Source organism: Oncorhynchus nerka, linkage group LG2 (genome assembly GCF_034236695.1).
Source record: "Oncorhynchus nerka isolate Pitt River linkage group LG2, Oner_Uvic_2.0, whole genome shotgun sequence".
In the NCBI taxonomy this organism is placed as follows: domain Eukaryota; kingdom Metazoa; phylum Chordata; class Actinopteri; order Salmoniformes; family Salmonidae; genus Oncorhynchus; species Oncorhynchus nerka.
Genome location: NC_088397.1, coordinates 64,496,108 through 64,512,414, shown reverse-complemented (window position 1 = coordinate 64,512,414; position 16,307 = coordinate 64,496,108). Strand labels below are relative to the sequence as shown.

At 42.8% G+C, this 16,307-nt stretch overlaps 1 protein-coding gene and 1 long non-coding RNA gene across 2 annotated transcripts; one reads left to right on the top strand and one right to left on the bottom strand.

The window, feature by feature from the left end:
- The first annotated feature begins 3,743 nt into the window (after positions 1-3,743).
- LOC135560173 (uncharacterized) lies at positions 3,744-9,628 on the top strand. Its single transcript, XR_010458737.1, has 2 exons — positions 3,744-8,989; positions 9,103-9,628. It is a non-coding gene; the product is annotated as an uncharacterized LOC135560173 (long non-coding RNA).
- Positions 9,629-9,718: 90 nt separating this feature from the next.
- Positions 9,719-15,675, bottom strand: LOC115139615 (guanine nucleotide-binding protein G(i) subunit alpha-3-like). Its single transcript, XM_029677208.2, has 8 exons — positions 14,862-15,675; positions 14,491-14,533; positions 14,178-14,319; positions 13,674-13,831; positions 12,451-12,579; positions 12,092-12,221; positions 11,099-11,252; positions 9,719-10,822 (listed from the first exon to the last, which is right to left on the bottom strand). Exons 1-8 carry the CDS (start codon positions 14,977-14,979, stop codon positions 10,632-10,634), a joined length of 1,065 nt encoding a protein of 354 aa, XP_029533068.1. The 5' UTR covers positions 14,980-15,675; the 3' UTR covers positions 9,719-10,631.
- Positions 15,676-16,307: the final 632 nt, after the last annotated feature.

The window sequence follows — 16,307 nt, the reverse complement described above, 5'->3', positions numbered from 1 at the left end:
TAAGACACTTGACAGAGAATTGTTACAGGATAGCCAAGAACGAACGCCCCAGGGAGAATTAGACATGTGGAAAATGAAAGGGGCGATCCTACAAGATAATGTCAGACATAAGGAGAATTTACTAATCTTACCTAAGTCATTGTTTAGATGGGCAGAGCCATGTGCCAACAGGGAGGAAGGATGGTAGAGCAGGTTATGAAACACCAGGTGGTAGAGCAGGTTAGGAAACACCAGGTGGTAGAGCAGGTTAGGAAACACCAGGTGGTAGAGCAGGTTATGAAACACCAGGTGGGAGTGCAGGTTAGGAAACACCAGGTGGTAGAGCAGGTTAGGAAACACCAGGTGGTAGAGCAGGTTAGGAAACACCAGGTGGTAGAGCAGGTTAGGAAACACCAGGTGGTAGAGCAGGTTAGGAAACACCAGGTGGTAGAGCAGGTTAGGAAACACCAGGTGGTAGAGCAGGTTAGGAAACACCAGGTGGTAGAGCAGGTTAGGAAACACCAGGTGGTAGAGCAGGTTAGGAAACACCAGGTGGTAGAGCAGGTTAGGAAACACCAGGTGGTAGAGCAGGTTAGGAAACACCAGGTGGTAGAGCAGGTTAGGAAACACCAGGTGGTAGAGCAGGTTAGGAAACACCAGGTGGTAGAGCAGGTTAGGAAACACCAGGTGGTAGAGCAGGTTAGGAAACACCAGGTGGTAGAACAGGTTAGGAAACACCAGGTGGTAGAGCAGGTTAGGAAACACCAGGTGGTAGAGCAGGTTAGGAAACACCAGGTGGTAGAGCAGGTTAGGAAACACCAGGTGGTAGAGCAGGTTAGGAAACACCAGGTGGTAGAGCAGGTTAGGAAACACTGCAGGTTAGGAAACACCAGGTGGTAGAGCAGGTTAGGAAACACTGCAGGTTAGGAAACACCAGGTGGTAGAGCAGGTTAGGAAACACTGCAGGTTAGGAAACACCAGGTGGTAGAGCAGGTTAGGAAACACTGCAGGTTAGGAAACACCAGGTGGTAGAGCAGGTTAGGAAACACTGCAGGTTAGGAAACACCAGGTGGTAGAGCAGGTTAGGAAACACTGCAGGTTAGGAAACACCAGGTGGTAGAGCAGGTTAGGAAACACTGCAGGTTAGGAAACACCAGGTGGTAGAGCAGGTTAGGAAACACTGCAGGTTAGGAAACACCAGGTGGTAGAGCAGGTTAGGAAACACTGCAGGTTAGGAAACACCAGGTGGTAGAGCAGGTTAGGAAACACTGCAGGTTAGGAAACACCAGGTGGTAGAGCAGGTTAGGAAACACTGCAGGTTAGGAAACACCAGGTGGTAGAGCAGGTTAGGAAACACTGCAGGTTAGGAAACACCAGGTGGTAGAGCAGGTTAGGAAACACTGCAGGTTAGGAAACACCAGGTGGTAGAGCAGGTTAGGAAACACTGCAGGTTAGGAAACACCAGGTGGTAGAGCAGGTTAGGAAACACTGCAGGTTAGGAAACACCAGGTGGTAGAGCAGGTTAGGAAACACCAGGTGGTAGAGCAGGTTAGGAAACACTGCAGGTTAGGAAACACCAGGTGGTAGAGCAGGTTAGGAAACACTGCAGGTTAGGAAACACCAGGTGGTAGAGCAGGTTAGGAAACACTGCAGGTTAGGAAACACCAGGTGGTAGAGCAGGTTAGGAAACACTGCAGGTTAGGAAACACCAGGTGGTAGAGCAGGTTAGGAAACACTGCAGGTTAGGAAACACCAGGTGGTAGAGCAGGTTAGGAAACACTGCAGGTTAGGAAACACCAGGTGGTAGAGCAGGTTAGGAAACACTGCAGGTTAGGAAACACCAGGTGGTAGAGCAGGTTAGGAAACACTGCAGGTTAGGAAACACCAGGTGGTAGAGCAGGTTAGGAAACACTGCAGGTTAGGAAACACCAGGTGGTAGAGCAGGTTAGGAAACACTGCAGGTTAGGAAACACCAGGTGGTAGAGCAGGTTAGGAAACACTGCAGGTTAGGAAACACCAGGTGGTAGAGCAGGTTAGGAAACACTGCAGGTTAGGAAACACCAGGTGGTAGAGCAGGTTAGGAACACCAGGTGGTAGAGCAGGTTAGGAAACACCAGGTGGTAGAGCAGGTTAGGAAACACCAGGTGGTAGAGCAGGTTAGGAAACACTGCAGGTTAGGAAACACCAGGTGGTAGAGCAGGTTAGGAAACACTGCAGGTTAGGAAACACCAGGTGGTAGAGCAGGTTAGGAAACACTGCAGGTTAGGAAACACCAGGTGGTAGAGCAGGTTAGGAAACACTGCAGGTTAGGAAACACCAGGTGGTAGAGCAGGTTAGGAAACACTGCAGGTTAGGAAACACCAGGTGGTAGAGCAGGTTAGGAAACACTGCAGGTTAGGAAACACCAGGTGGTAGAGCAGGTTAGGAAACACTGCAGGTTAGGAAACACCAGGTGGTAGAGCAGGTTAGGAAACACTGCAGGTTAGGAAACACCAGGTGGTAGAGCAGGTTAGGAAACACTGCAGGTTAGGAAACACCAGGTGGTAGAGCAGGTTAGGAAACACTGCAGGTTAGGAAACACCAGGTGGTAGAGCAGGTTAGGAAACACCAGGTGGTAGAGCAGGTTAGGAAACACCAGGTGGTAGAGCAGGTTAGGAAACACCAGGTGGTAGAGCAGGTTAGGAAACACTGCAGGTTAGGAAACACCAGGTGGTAGAGCAGGTTAGGAAACACTGCAGGTTAGGAAACACCAGGTGGTAGAGCAGGTTAGGAAACACTGCAGGTTAGGAAACACCAGGTGGTAGAGCAGGTTAGGAAACACTGCAGGTTAGGAAACACCAGGTGGTAGAGCAGGTTAGGAAACACTGCAGGTTAGGAAACACCAGGTGGTAGAGCAGGTTAGAAACACTGCAGGTTAGGAAACACCAGGTGGTAGAGCAGGTTAGGAAACACTGCAGGTTAGGAAACACCAGGTGGTAGAGCAGGTTAGGAAACACTGCAGGTTAGGAAACACCAGGTGGTAGAGCAGGTTAGGAAACACTGCAGGTTAGGAAACACCAGGTGGTAGAGCAGGTTAGGAAACACTGCAGGTTAGGAAACACCAGGTGGTAGAGCAGGTTAGGAAACACCAGGTGGTAGAGCAGGTTAGGAAACACCAGGTGGTAGAGCAGGTTAGGAAACACCAGGTGGTAGAGCAGGTTAGGAAACACTGCAGGTTAGGAAACACCAGGTGGTAGAGCAGGTTAGGAAACACTGCAGGTTAGGAAACACCAGGTGGTAGAGCAGGTTAGGAAACACTGCAGGTTAGGAAACACCAGGTGGTAGAGCAGGTTAGGAAACACTGCAGGTTAGGAAACACCAGGTGGTAGAGCAGGTTAGGAAACACTGCAGGTTAGGAAACACCAGGTGGTAGAGCAGGTTAGGAAACACTGCAGGTTAGGAAACACCAGGTGGTAGAGCAGGTTAGGAAACACTGCAGGTTAGGAAACACCAGGTGGTAGAGCAGGTTAGGAAACACTGCAGGTTAGGAAACACCAGGTGGGAGTGCAGGTTAGGAAACACTGCAGGTTAGGAAACACCAGGTGGGAGTGCAGGTTAGGAAACACTGCAGGTTAGGAAACACCAGGTGGTAGAGCAGGTTAGGAAACACTGCAGGTTAGGAAACACCAGGTGGTAGAGCAGGTTAGAAACACTGCAGGTTAGGAAACACCAGGTGGTAGAGCAGGTTAGGAAACACTGCAGGTTAGGAAACACCAGGTGGTAGAGCAGGTTAGGAAACACTGCAGGTTAGGAAACACCATGTGGTAGTGCAGGTTAGGAAACACTGCAGGTTAGGAAACACCAGGTGGTAGAGCAGGTTAGGAAACACTGCAGGTTAGGAAACACCAGGTGGTAGAGCAGGTTAGGAAACACTGCAGGTTAGGAAACACCAGGTGGTAGTGCAGGTTAGGAAACACTGCAGGTTAGGAAACACCAGGTGGTAGAGCAGGTTAGGAAACACTGCAGGTTAGGAAACACCATGTGGTAGAGCAGGTTAGGAAACACTGCAGGTTAGGAAACACTGCAGGTTAGGAAACACTGCAGGTTAGGAAAGACTGCAGGTTAGGAAACACTGCAGGTTAGGAAACACTGCAGGTTAGGAAAGACTGCAGGTTAGGAAACACTGCAGGTTAGGAAACACTGCAGGTTAGGAAACACTGCAGGTTAGGAAACACCATGTGGTAGTGCAGGTTAGGAAACACTGCAGGTTAGGAAACACCAGGTGGTAGAGCAGGTTAGGAAAGACTGCAGGTTAGGAAACACTGCAGGTTAGGAAACACTGCAGGTTAGGAAAGACTGCAGGTTAGGAAACACTGCAGGTTAGGAAACACTGCAGGTTAGGAAACACTGCAGGTTAGGAAAGACTTAGTGGCCTAGAGGATAACTACTTTAAAAAAAAAATAGAATATCCACTCCAACATTTGGAAATGGACTTCATTGAACTATTCCGAAGTGAGGGAAAGAAGGGGTGTTTAACAATAATATATACGTATATTAAAGGGGTAGAAGCATCCCCAACTTACTTGATGGACATGATTATGTTAGTTAAAATATTAGGTCAAGATATTATCCCGAGAGTTGGTTTACTAGGATCTATTTCTTTAAATAATGGATGACATTCTAGCTAATCAGGTAAAACAAATAGAATGCCAGAATTAGGGACCAGAACAGGTAGACATAGAAGTTGAAGATATACTAGCAGAACACATGACTGTTTGTTAACCAAACCTGTATGTCCAAGATTTTGTGTCAAACAGGTGAATTACAGGAGAAGGTGATTCACTCAATCCAACCAGAAGACTGGGTGTGGATCCAGTCCCTGAGGAGAATATATGGGAAGCAGCCCCGTTGGGAAGACCCATACCAGGTTCTGTTAAACAGACTAGCTGAGAGAGTCATGTTACCCACTGCAACGAGGTATGTACACATATGAGCACTGCTGATCACACACAGAGTTAGGAGAAGAACCGAGTACCAACAGGGTCCGAAGATTTCCTATCCCGACCGTTCATCACTGTGGGTGATCCTAGAAGTGTGAGTATGCGGTGGTACCTAGCAGACAGACTAAGGACAGGAGAGAGTTGGTGGTTTTTGGGAAGAGTAGGGGCTCTGAGCTGCATCAGTCTTGGTAACCTTTCTGATACATCCAGATCCACCACCTTCCTGTACTAATTATATGACACCGTTGTCATTGATCTTGTCACGAACCGGCTCAAAGCCCGTAACAAAGGGAGACAACGTGGAGATAAGGCGTAGCAAAATATATATTTATTAAATAAGTAACTAAGTATAATATACAATGGTGTGTGTAATCAGTAATCAGTAGTGTAAGTGAGTGTTTTGCATGCATGAATGTGATAATGCAGGGTGATGAAAGGTGCCAAAGCAAACAAATAAAAGGCCACCAAGAACCACAACACAATCTACAAAGGTGTCTGCATGGAGAGAGTCTCTTCCATGAATGTGGAAGAGGTCTATTTATCCTGGGAGACACCTGGCCCAGGTGTTTCCCATGTAGCTGACGACCCTCTCAACTCCGCCCACCGGCATCCTAATAAGGAAACAAGAACAAAGACAGAATACGGCAGACAGAGTGGGAGGGTCGTCACAATAAGAAGTAATAGATAAACTATATAATACACTGATGAGTGACTTACAGAGTAAGGATTCAAAGAAGATCAAGGTGTATGATTTAAGGTAAACATTAAACAATTCCCTAGGAAAACAAATAACTTTACAGGGATTCGGTTGGACAGAAGTTCTTGGCCAACCCACCTCGGTTCACTTTAACTCCTGATGAGTACCAGTGTTATAGATACAAGAATGGCACCAAGAACTCAGATGATTTTAATGGCTGAAAGGTAATCGTTAATGTGACTGACTTAAGTTAAGAAGTACAGGAGGAAATTCTTAACCTCACAGCACCTATAACTGATGTAGGGTGGGCACGGACCAACAAAGGACGCATACGACAGAAACGACCAAAAAGGGTGGTTAGGAACTTGCGCCCCGGGGTTATTGGTCCAACTAGTTTGAGTTAGTCATCAGAGGCCAGTTAAAGGAGGCTAAAGTAGGCACAGGAGGAGTCTAGATGGATACTATTGGCATCCTCAGGGAAGTTCCAGATGAATCAAATAGGTGAAGGCTTTACCACTACCTTATTTTGGTGGTTGACAATAAATACAAATGTGGATTGGATTAATTACATCTATTATAATCAACAGAGATTTGTGAATGATACTGGGGATGCAGTAAAGGGGTTCTCTGACCAATTATCCGCCACCTCCCTCATGACCTGGTAAAATAGACTGACTCTCGATATGTTATTGGCAGAAAAGGGCGGGTATGTAGAATGATTGGGGTTCATTGCTGTACGTTTATTTTTTAATAACACAGCTCCAGATGGATCAGTGACCAAGGCACTGGCAGGTTTTACCATTGTCGTGTCTTTGGCTATGCCGGATTAATTCCTAAAACATACAATTCTATAAAATAATATCACCTTATTGAGCTAATCATGTAAATGTAATTAACTAGAGAGTCAGGCACCACAAAATAATATTTATAGAGCTGTTATCTTCCGAATAAACTCTTAAAGATCTTGTAATATTTTACATCAATAGCAGTCAATATCTATCGTCATCTTACTTCAGTCTCATAATCTGAAAGTTGAAAATTCTTGGTTATCTGCAAGAACCCTGGCTAACAAGTTGAATCAGCAATACAAAATTGGGTTTAATTATTTATATACTAAATACCTAACTAATCACACAGAATTCACATACACAAAGAATGAATTATGCCTGGATAATTCTTTACGTCATAGGAAAACATCCCTAGTGGGCGGAACAGATATGACAGCTTGTTACACAAAGGAAAAGGGGCTGGGTTGAGTGAAAGAGCGGGAAGACAGGAACAAAGGCGAAGCTGTGCTATCGTAATTACAGTATCTTATGCATTCTAAATTACTGCCCATTTGGAAAAGGAAAATGCAATACATTTTTACTCTGAGCTGTGCTTCAGTAGGTTGGTGGTAGATGGAAGACTGTGTTGCCAAACCGAGTCCTCTGTCCTTTAAAGAATGTCTCTGGTGGTCACTTGGATAAGTTGTAGTAACGTCGATGTGTGGTAGATGGGATACTCTGTCTGTTCCTTCCTAACCTGCGTTTGTAGCTGCGGTCGCTAACTCAACGGCTAGGAGGTATCACTTCTGTCGTGAATAAGTGTTCAAAGTTCATACCATTTGCAACCAAAGTTCATGCTGATGTTGGCTACGTTCTGTAGTTTTATCTGAACCATTCTGACATAGGATCGTCATCCTGCCTCATCAGAACAGGAAGTTCAATTGTCGTCAAGGCTTTATATAGGAAGGCAGAAAAGGGGTGTGGTTCATAGTTTACAACCTCTGTCTCTTCACGTGGGCGGGCCACTGAGTGAGCAGCAATATCTTATGAAAAACCACATCTCACATTTTAGAAGCTAAAACCACATTTCATCCAATCACAAATAATTTCATATTCAAACATTTAAATTGAACAACAATTCCATGTGAATCCGATAACTCTGATGTGTAGACTTTCCACTGTAGAGTTTGTCATCTTATCATTGATGAGAATGTCTCAGATGACAACCGAACTGACATCATATTCATTAAGTACCACCGCATATGTTCAATTGTTCAGATTACCAGAATATAGTTCATTTCCCCCCACATTCTGACGTTCCCAGAATCTCTTTGTTAACCAAGGGTTTTGCAAATGTAACCTCAATAGGGTAGAGAGAGGAAAAAGGGGGGAAGAGGTATTTATGACTGTCATAAACCTACCCCCCAGGCCAACATCATGACACTGCATTAGCTCATGAGTTAGCAGAGAACTCTGGGGTGGATATTTCCCTGACAGGGTGGTTTGACAGTATGTTTGGGAAATGGAAAAATGCCATAATCAATGTGTTGTGCGCAACTTTCACCTGTATGCGTGTTTTGGTTCTGTGTGGATGTTGTTTGGTCCCATGTGTGAGAGGTTTAATCACCAGAACTCTAGAGTGATCGATGACGCAACAGATGGTGAGATATGGGCCGATTCCGAGCTCCGACCAGTGGGATGACGAATACAGGCTTCCAGGCCTAGGAGATGGCCCGTTTCTTTTAACTACGAGGAGCCAATGTTAGATGAGACTATTTTCAATGTTTAGACAAGACTGTTCAATTAATGAAGATTATAATAAAACTCTTTCAAAAGAGTTATGATTGGATATAGGCTTGGAACAGTCATTGATGAGTAATCGAATGTAAATACATGTATTGGTTTGGTTTATTCTTGTATAACATTTATGTTTCCATATAGTGTTTGATGTATCAGTGTGTATTATTTAGTCATTAAGGGTGGATTGATAAGGGAATTATTAATTATTATTAAACCCATGGTTTTATAGATCTCTGGGATTGGTCAGAGCTATTGATGGTCAGTTATTATCATTGGGATTGAAAATTCTCTTGACAATACAGCAAATCCTCCCCCATAAGCATTTATGTCTCTTCTATAAATGTTATATCCTTGTATTGCTACTGATGTATCATCAAATTAATTATCTAAGTGAGTCTCAGAAATGGCTAATATATGAATGTTATGTTAGCAAGTTACTGATTTCATGAACCTTATTTCTAAGGCTACATATATTAATATGGGCTACTTTCAGCCCTTTCCTGGGTAGCTTATCAGAGATAGACATAATATTGAAAAGAGCAGACTAAGCAAGAGAAAAAAATACATTCAGCAGTCCATTAATCAATTGTTGTGTGTGTGTATGTATGTGTGTGTGTGCGTGCTGCGGAGTTGAGGCTATGAACCCATAGGCTTGGCTCTCTCATCCCTTCCAGGCTTCTGGACTGATGTCATCTTGCCGTTCTGTTTCAACTTGTCGAGCTGACACTGGGAGAACTGCACTGTTCTTCAGGTCCTGGACCTCTCTGGTCAGGTCATCCATTCTTTTATTAGTAGAATCCACAAGTATTTGAACAAAACACTTGAAACTATTTTCTTGTTGTAACAACTGCTTATAGGTCTCTTTATGTTCATTTAAAAGATCCTTGATGAACAGAGCAAAGTACAGAGAGATCCTTGATGAAAACCTGCTCCATAGTACTCAGGACCAGACTGGGGCAAAGTTTTACCTTCCAACAGGACAATGACCCTAAGCACACAGCCAAGACAAAACGGGAGTGGCTTCGGGACAAGTCTCTGAATGTCCTTGAGTGGCTCAGCCAGAGTCCGGACTTGAACATCTCTGGAGAGCACTGAAAATAGCTGTGCAGCAATGTTCCCCACCCAACCTGAGAGATTGAGAGGATCTGCAGAGAGAAACTGCCCAAATACAAGTGTCAAGCTTGTAGCGTCATACCAAAGAAGACTTAAGCAGTAATCGTTGCCAAAGGTGCTTCAACAAAGCACTGAGGGTCTGAATACTTTAAATTTACATTTTTGTATAAATTTGCACAAAAAAATCTAAGAACCTGTTTTGCTTTGTCATTGTGGTGTATTGTGTGTAGATTGAGGGGGAAGAACTCAATTTTAGAATAAGGCTATAACGTAATAAAATGTTGAAAAGTCAAGGGGTCTGAATAGTTTCTGAACCCACTGTATGAGAATCAACAGTATAACTGTTTTACAATCTTATAATTACGATTGAGTAATCAGACAAGTTTGGCCCACATTCAATTTAATCAAAGGAACATTCATGTTAAATGTCCAACTGGCAATGTGATTAACATAAAAAGGAGCATTTCAATGGCAAATACTTAGTTTCTAATAAGGCCACTAAGTGAAAGGCCATAATCTTTATACAAATAGTTATATACAAAGATAATCCAAAGAAAATAGGCAACATAATCCAAGTCAAGGCAACCATTACAAAAGCTTATTCTTTAAAAGTGGTTTAAAACATCAAGTGATATCATCTGAAAATTAATCTCTTAGTTTACAGCCAGTAAACTACTTAAGTGTTATGTAACGATCTGAATTAAAACAAGAATTCAGCATATTAACATTACCAAGAGATAATTAAAAATACTTAACACTAGTGGACAAGGCCATGACCATTTATACTGTAAGAAAGACTTAGTTATAAAGACAGTTATAAAGAGTTATCAAAACTCAGAAAATGCATAATAGTTGATATCCTATTCAACATTTACAACGTAATTAATACCTTTTAACCCTTTAAAGTGAACACTGAAAGCCTAAGTGCAGATGTTTGAAAGGTTTGACAGAAATTTGGCAATAACATTCAAAAATGAGAAATCCAACACTCACAACTTAAAAAGTCCATAGCCATGAATCCACAAAAAAAGTATAGAAAAGCAAAAGCACATAAGTGGCCTATGTAATCTTGTCTTGAAATATCCAAGGATTCATCATACATTATGGCAACAGTATATGGTCTAACAACCCCTCTGTACTCGGCAGCCTACTTCTGCAGTTCAAACACTGAACCTTTCCAATAGCCAATCATAGATGTGGACTGTCAATGGCAATGAGCAATTCCCACTTGTAAATGCGCGAGAGGATTCCAACACACTCCCGCCCCTATGATGACAGGCAGATGTTGCAGGAGTCTCAGTACAAGCCAACCTCCTTCAGGCTGGCTTTGATAATGACATCAGTGACAGCGTCAAAGACAAACTGCACGTTCTTAGTGTCAGTAGCACAAGTGAAATGGGTGTAGATCTCCTTTGTATCCTTCCGCTTGTTCAAGTCTTCAAACTGACACTGAATGTAGGTTGACGCCTCTTTGTATGTGTTTGGACCTAGAGTAGTGGAAGAGAATGTATTCAATCTCATTTATGCACTTATTCTCAAAGGACATGCAAAATAGGTATAACTTAATACACTGCTTTGGGCAAACTAGTAATTTCCTATTATGGACAAACACTTGCTAAACTTTAATTTCCTGCTTTGCCAAAGTGTGTCCCTGAGGCTCCTCCCATATTGCACAAGCTAATATTTCAAAAGAGAGGTATTACTCATTACTCAGACATCTCAAACAAGAACCCACTATGTACAGCTGCTCTCCACTGATGTACCTGAGTACTCTGGGTAGCAGATAGTGAGCGGGCTCTTCTGGATCTTGTCCTCAAACAGATCCTTCTTGTTGAGAAAGAGGATGACGGAGGTGCCCGTGAACCACTTGTTGTTACAGATGGAGTCAAATAGCTTCATGCTCTCATGCATACGGTTCTATGGAGAGATGAGCAGTGTCAGGGTCTGTGTGTGGGTGAAACTGTTATGCAATCTCTTTTGATAAGACTTGATATACAGTACCAGTCAAAAGTTTGGACACCTACTCATTCAAGGATTTTCTACATTGTAGAATAACAGGTTAAGTGTGCCTTGAATTCTAAATAAATCACAGTGTCACCAGCAAAGCAACCCCACATCTTCACACCTCCTCCTCCATGCTTCACGTGGTAGCCACACATGCGAAGATCATCCATTTACCTACTCTGCATCTTACAAAGGCACGGCGGTTGGAACCAAAAATCTCAAATTTGGACTCATCAGACCAAAGGACAGATTTCCACCTGTCTAATGTCCATTGCTCGTGTTTCTTGGCCCAAGCAAGTCTTCTTCTTATTGGTGTCCTTTAGTTGTGTTTCTTTGCAGCAATTCAACCACTAAGGCCTGATTCACAGTCTCCTCTGAACAGTTGATGTTGAAATGTGTCTGTTACTTGAACTCTGTGAAGAACTTATTTGGGCTGCAATCTGAGGTGCAGTTAACTGTAGTGAACTTATCCTCTGCAGCAGAGATAACTCTGGGTCTTCCTTGCAAAGCAAAGGGTGGCTACTTTGAAGAATCTCAAATATAAAATATTTTCTAAACACTTTCGGTTACTACATGATTCCATGTGTTATTTCATAGTTTTGATGATGTCTTCACTTGTTCTAGAATGTAGAAAATAGTAAAAATAAAAGAAAAATCCTGGAATTAGGTGTTCAAACTTTTGACTGATACTGCACAACCTTGTAAATACCACAGGACTATAGATCTAAGAGTTGATGCCCTGTCCCACTCACCATCTCCTCATCCTCAGCCAGCACCAGGTCATAGTCACTGAGCGCCACACAGAAGATGATGGCTGTGACTCCCTCAAAGCAGTGGATCCACTTCTTCCTCTCTGACCTCTGACCCCCCACATCAAACATCCTGCAGCCAGGACGAGTCAGACAGAGACATGAGGAAGTGAGAAAAATAGGACATTAAAAAAATGGGTATGAAAGGCAGTGAAACATTCATACAGTATGATGTGGTCACTACAGTGATTTATAAATAGCTGTGGGCTTTTCTACATTAGTGAATCATTATCTGTAGGGACAAAGTGCCTCAGTGATTATTAGTGTCAGTGCACAGAGTGCTGTGTTAACAGGTTACTGACTTGAAGTAGAGGTCCTTGAATGTGAAGTGTGTCTCCACGATGCCGGTGGTCTTGACTCTTGTCCGCAGAACATCCTGCTGCGTGGGCACATAGTTCTGCTGGGATATCCTGTCCAAGTCATTCAGGTAACTGAGGAGAAAGCAGACTGACTTAATGTAAAAAGTTACTTAAAAACACTACTACTTGCCAATTGTTGGATAATACAGTTTCAAATTGGTGAGCCAAGACATGCAAATGGAAGTTCTGATTTTGAATCAACTATGGATTCGAACAACAATGCAAGTGAACAAAAAGCCAATATGGAGGAATATAAAATAAACAAAGAAATGATTCCTAAAACAACTCAGAGAGCTTGTAATCATATAGTCTGTCTCGTTTGCCTCAAGTCCTGAAATCTCCCGTTTTTCCTAAATAAACTAAGTGACGGCAACTAGGGCCAGGACCATACCAGTATTGTGATACTCGTTAGTATCATGGCAAGGAAACAAAACACTACGCGGATTTATGTTGGAAACAAACATGTTGTCATCCAGAGTCACATTTATTTATTTATTTTCCAAGCAATAGCACAAAATATTTAGTATACAGTAGGTTTTTAAAGGACCAAAGAGTTGTCTGCTTCCGGTTTTCATTTTTGCCATGGAAAGAATATTGCGATAACGGTATTGTCCCGGCACTAACGGCAACCTGTTTCTGCCTTTAGGGCCGGAACTTCCCGTTTCTATTGTTTCAGCAGTGTGGTGCAACAGCAGCAGTCTATCACAGGGTTCCTCCTTTCATGTCCTTACTGGTATCAGAGGAGTCAGACATGTCTCAAACTAGGAGTCAGTTTCAGGGAAATCATTCGTACCTAGCCAACTTATCTAGCAACAGGGGACTTTTTCCTGGTCCATGACTAACTCCCCCTCCCTCCTTCAGGCTATGCGCAAACCCTACACCTCAACCTGAGCACTTCCATTCTGCCACCTCTGGTCTCTTGGCCCTCCAACCGCTACAGGGGTCAGCTCCAGTTCAGCCCAGTCCAAGCGCTTCTGTCCTGGCAACGGCTTCCCCCTGAAGTTCAGACAGTCCCTGCACATCTTCCGAAAACATTTGAAACTACCTCTTCAAAGAGGATGGCCAAGTGTGCAAGACGATATCCCTCCTATCATTCACTATGGTTCTCTGGTCATTATAATACTTGATTCACGCAGTTTTACAGCAGATATTTGTAATGCTCTTACTATGAGGCGGAGTCGTTGAGCTGGTACTCTCTGGACCTGCCAAAGCAGATCTGGACCCCTCCATCCTGCCATAACCTCTTGATGACCCCAGCCAGTTCAGGGGTCATGACCCCTTCCTCTGCTGAGCTGGCCAAGGTAAAGAGCTGGCGGGCATCATCCTGGAGCCAAGCAAACAGTTACCAAAAATAAACTACTTCTGACAGCTCTCATTCTTTTGGGAACAGTATGACAACAGAAAAATGTCACTCAAATCAACATGTAAGGTACAGAATCAGCTTTCAAGTGATTTCCTTCACATGCTGACCATCCATGTTGGAATGGAATGTCTCTGCAGCCGGTGGATCATTCTGTACACTGTTCTTGTAAAGTTCATACTTCCTTGTAGTCATAACAAAGAGAAACAACACTTACTGTGGTATTTTACAAATGGGGAAAAAGCAGTAGTAAACTACATACACTGTTCTAAAACCACTGGAATGTAAGAGAATCTTCAAGCTGACTCACTGATCTTGCTGTGTCCCCAAAGTCAATGGCGAGCCTGCCCATGGCTCTGATGATGGCGATGATGGACTGGATGGTGTTGCTGTAAACCACAACCCTGTACTGGCTACACTCCTCCTGTGTGTAGCCATCCTCATGGATGATTCTGGGTGCAGGAAGAGAAGGTTATCATGCACATCTTACTGGTGCTTGTGGTCAACATCTAATCTAGATAACATCTCAAAGGCTCCTAAATGATTAATCCCTTCATAAGTGTTCCTAATCAGTAAAAAGCTGTTTTTGGGGTGTGCACAAAACTGTTGAAATATGTACTCACTTCATCTGCTTTACAACAGTGCTCTTCCCAGACTCCCCAGCACCTTGAAGTGAAAAGTTTAGTGGTAAAGAGAGAAGCCATAAGATCAGGTAGAAAGTTTAAACTCTTAGCTCCACTAAACGTGTAAAGATATAAAAACAATCAGAACCAGCAGAATCCATCTGTTTAAGTTCTACACCCCCCACCCCACTGCTTTGGGGCCTGTACACCTGGTCTGAGAATCTAGCGGAAACAAATAGGCTACACCATGAGCATGAAAGCTCAAATGAAAGTTGTCATGATCATTCAGTCATGAGCCCTACATAAAAGTAATCAATTAGACAAACACACTCTTCAGACCCTGCCAATGTCAGTCACATAGGAACACTCACCTAGAAGCAACAATTTGACTTCACTTGAAGCCTTTTCGCCAGATTCTCTCAGATTCCGATCAATGATTTTACTCCTCTCCATGGCAGCTTTATCTTCGGCACTTAGTGTGCAACCCATTTTGATCCCAGCAGGTAAATCCTAAATACTATGATAATGTAAAGCTGGAAACTACCTGGCGTTTGACAAGTTATCCAAATGGAAAAAACGTTCAGTAAAAAAGACGGAATGACATTCTAATTCTAACCACAAAGTTGTACTGTTGTGTCTGTCAAACGCTTGCCGCAGAATTCTGGTCCATGTTAACTACGACACGTTTCCAAACCACATTTGTGCGACGACGAGCATAATGGGGGCAAAAAAGGGGGAAAAAAAGGCGTTGGCCAGCAAGCTAGCTAGTACATGTTAGCTTTTACTATGCATATGTCATGTAACATGCTAGGAAGCCGAATACTTAACGGTTTAATAGAAGAGCATGAAAATTCAACATTCATTCGAAGAAACAAATGAAGTAGCTAGTTACCAAATTAACTTAATGTTAGGTAGATAGAAATTGTCCGTTTGGCTAAACAAAGTTAGTAGCTAACTGTAGCTTTAAGTTCTTTCCGGGTTGGCTTGAAAAGTTTTTTTTTTTTTTGCTGAATATCGTGAGTTAAAAGTTTACACACGAAAAAAAATCTCAACACCCTAAACTGATTCAAAATACTCACACACGTCTAAATACTACTGGCTGTTGACTGCTCTTTTGTTAACAATTGAAATTGTCTGGCCCTACAATTATGCAAGCTTGCAGATGAGTTGAGCAAACAAATGTTGACTCTCATCGTCATGTGACGCAGAAATCAAGCAAAATAATTGCTGGGTCTGATGGGAAATGAAGTCTAAATCTATCAGTAATTGATTACAGTGATTCTCAACCACGGGGCATAAGAGGACCAGGAGCTTTCAGGGTGCCTGAAAAAGCATAAAACGAACACATCGAAAATTACAGCAGCTAGACTAAAAGGTGGTCCCCAGATTGTTTGAGAGCGTTTCAAAGATTTTACTGAGTTACGGTTCATATAAGGAAATCGGTCAATTTTAAAAAAAGAATTAGGCCCTAATTTATGAATTTCACATTTGTATTTTATTTTATTTTGTTTCACCTTTATTTAACCAGGTAGGCTAGTTGAGAACAAGTTCTCATTTGCAACTGCGACCTGGCCAAGATAAAGCATAGTAATTTGACACATACAACAACACAGAGTTACACATGGAATAAACAAAACATAGTCAATAATACAGTAGAACAAAATAAAACAAAAGGTCTATATACAGTGAGTGCACATGAGGTAAGATAAGGGAGTCAAGGCAATAAATAGGCCATGGTGGCGAAGTAATTACAATATAGAAATTAAACACTGGAATTGTAGATGTGCAGAAGATGAACGTGCAAGTAGAGATACTGG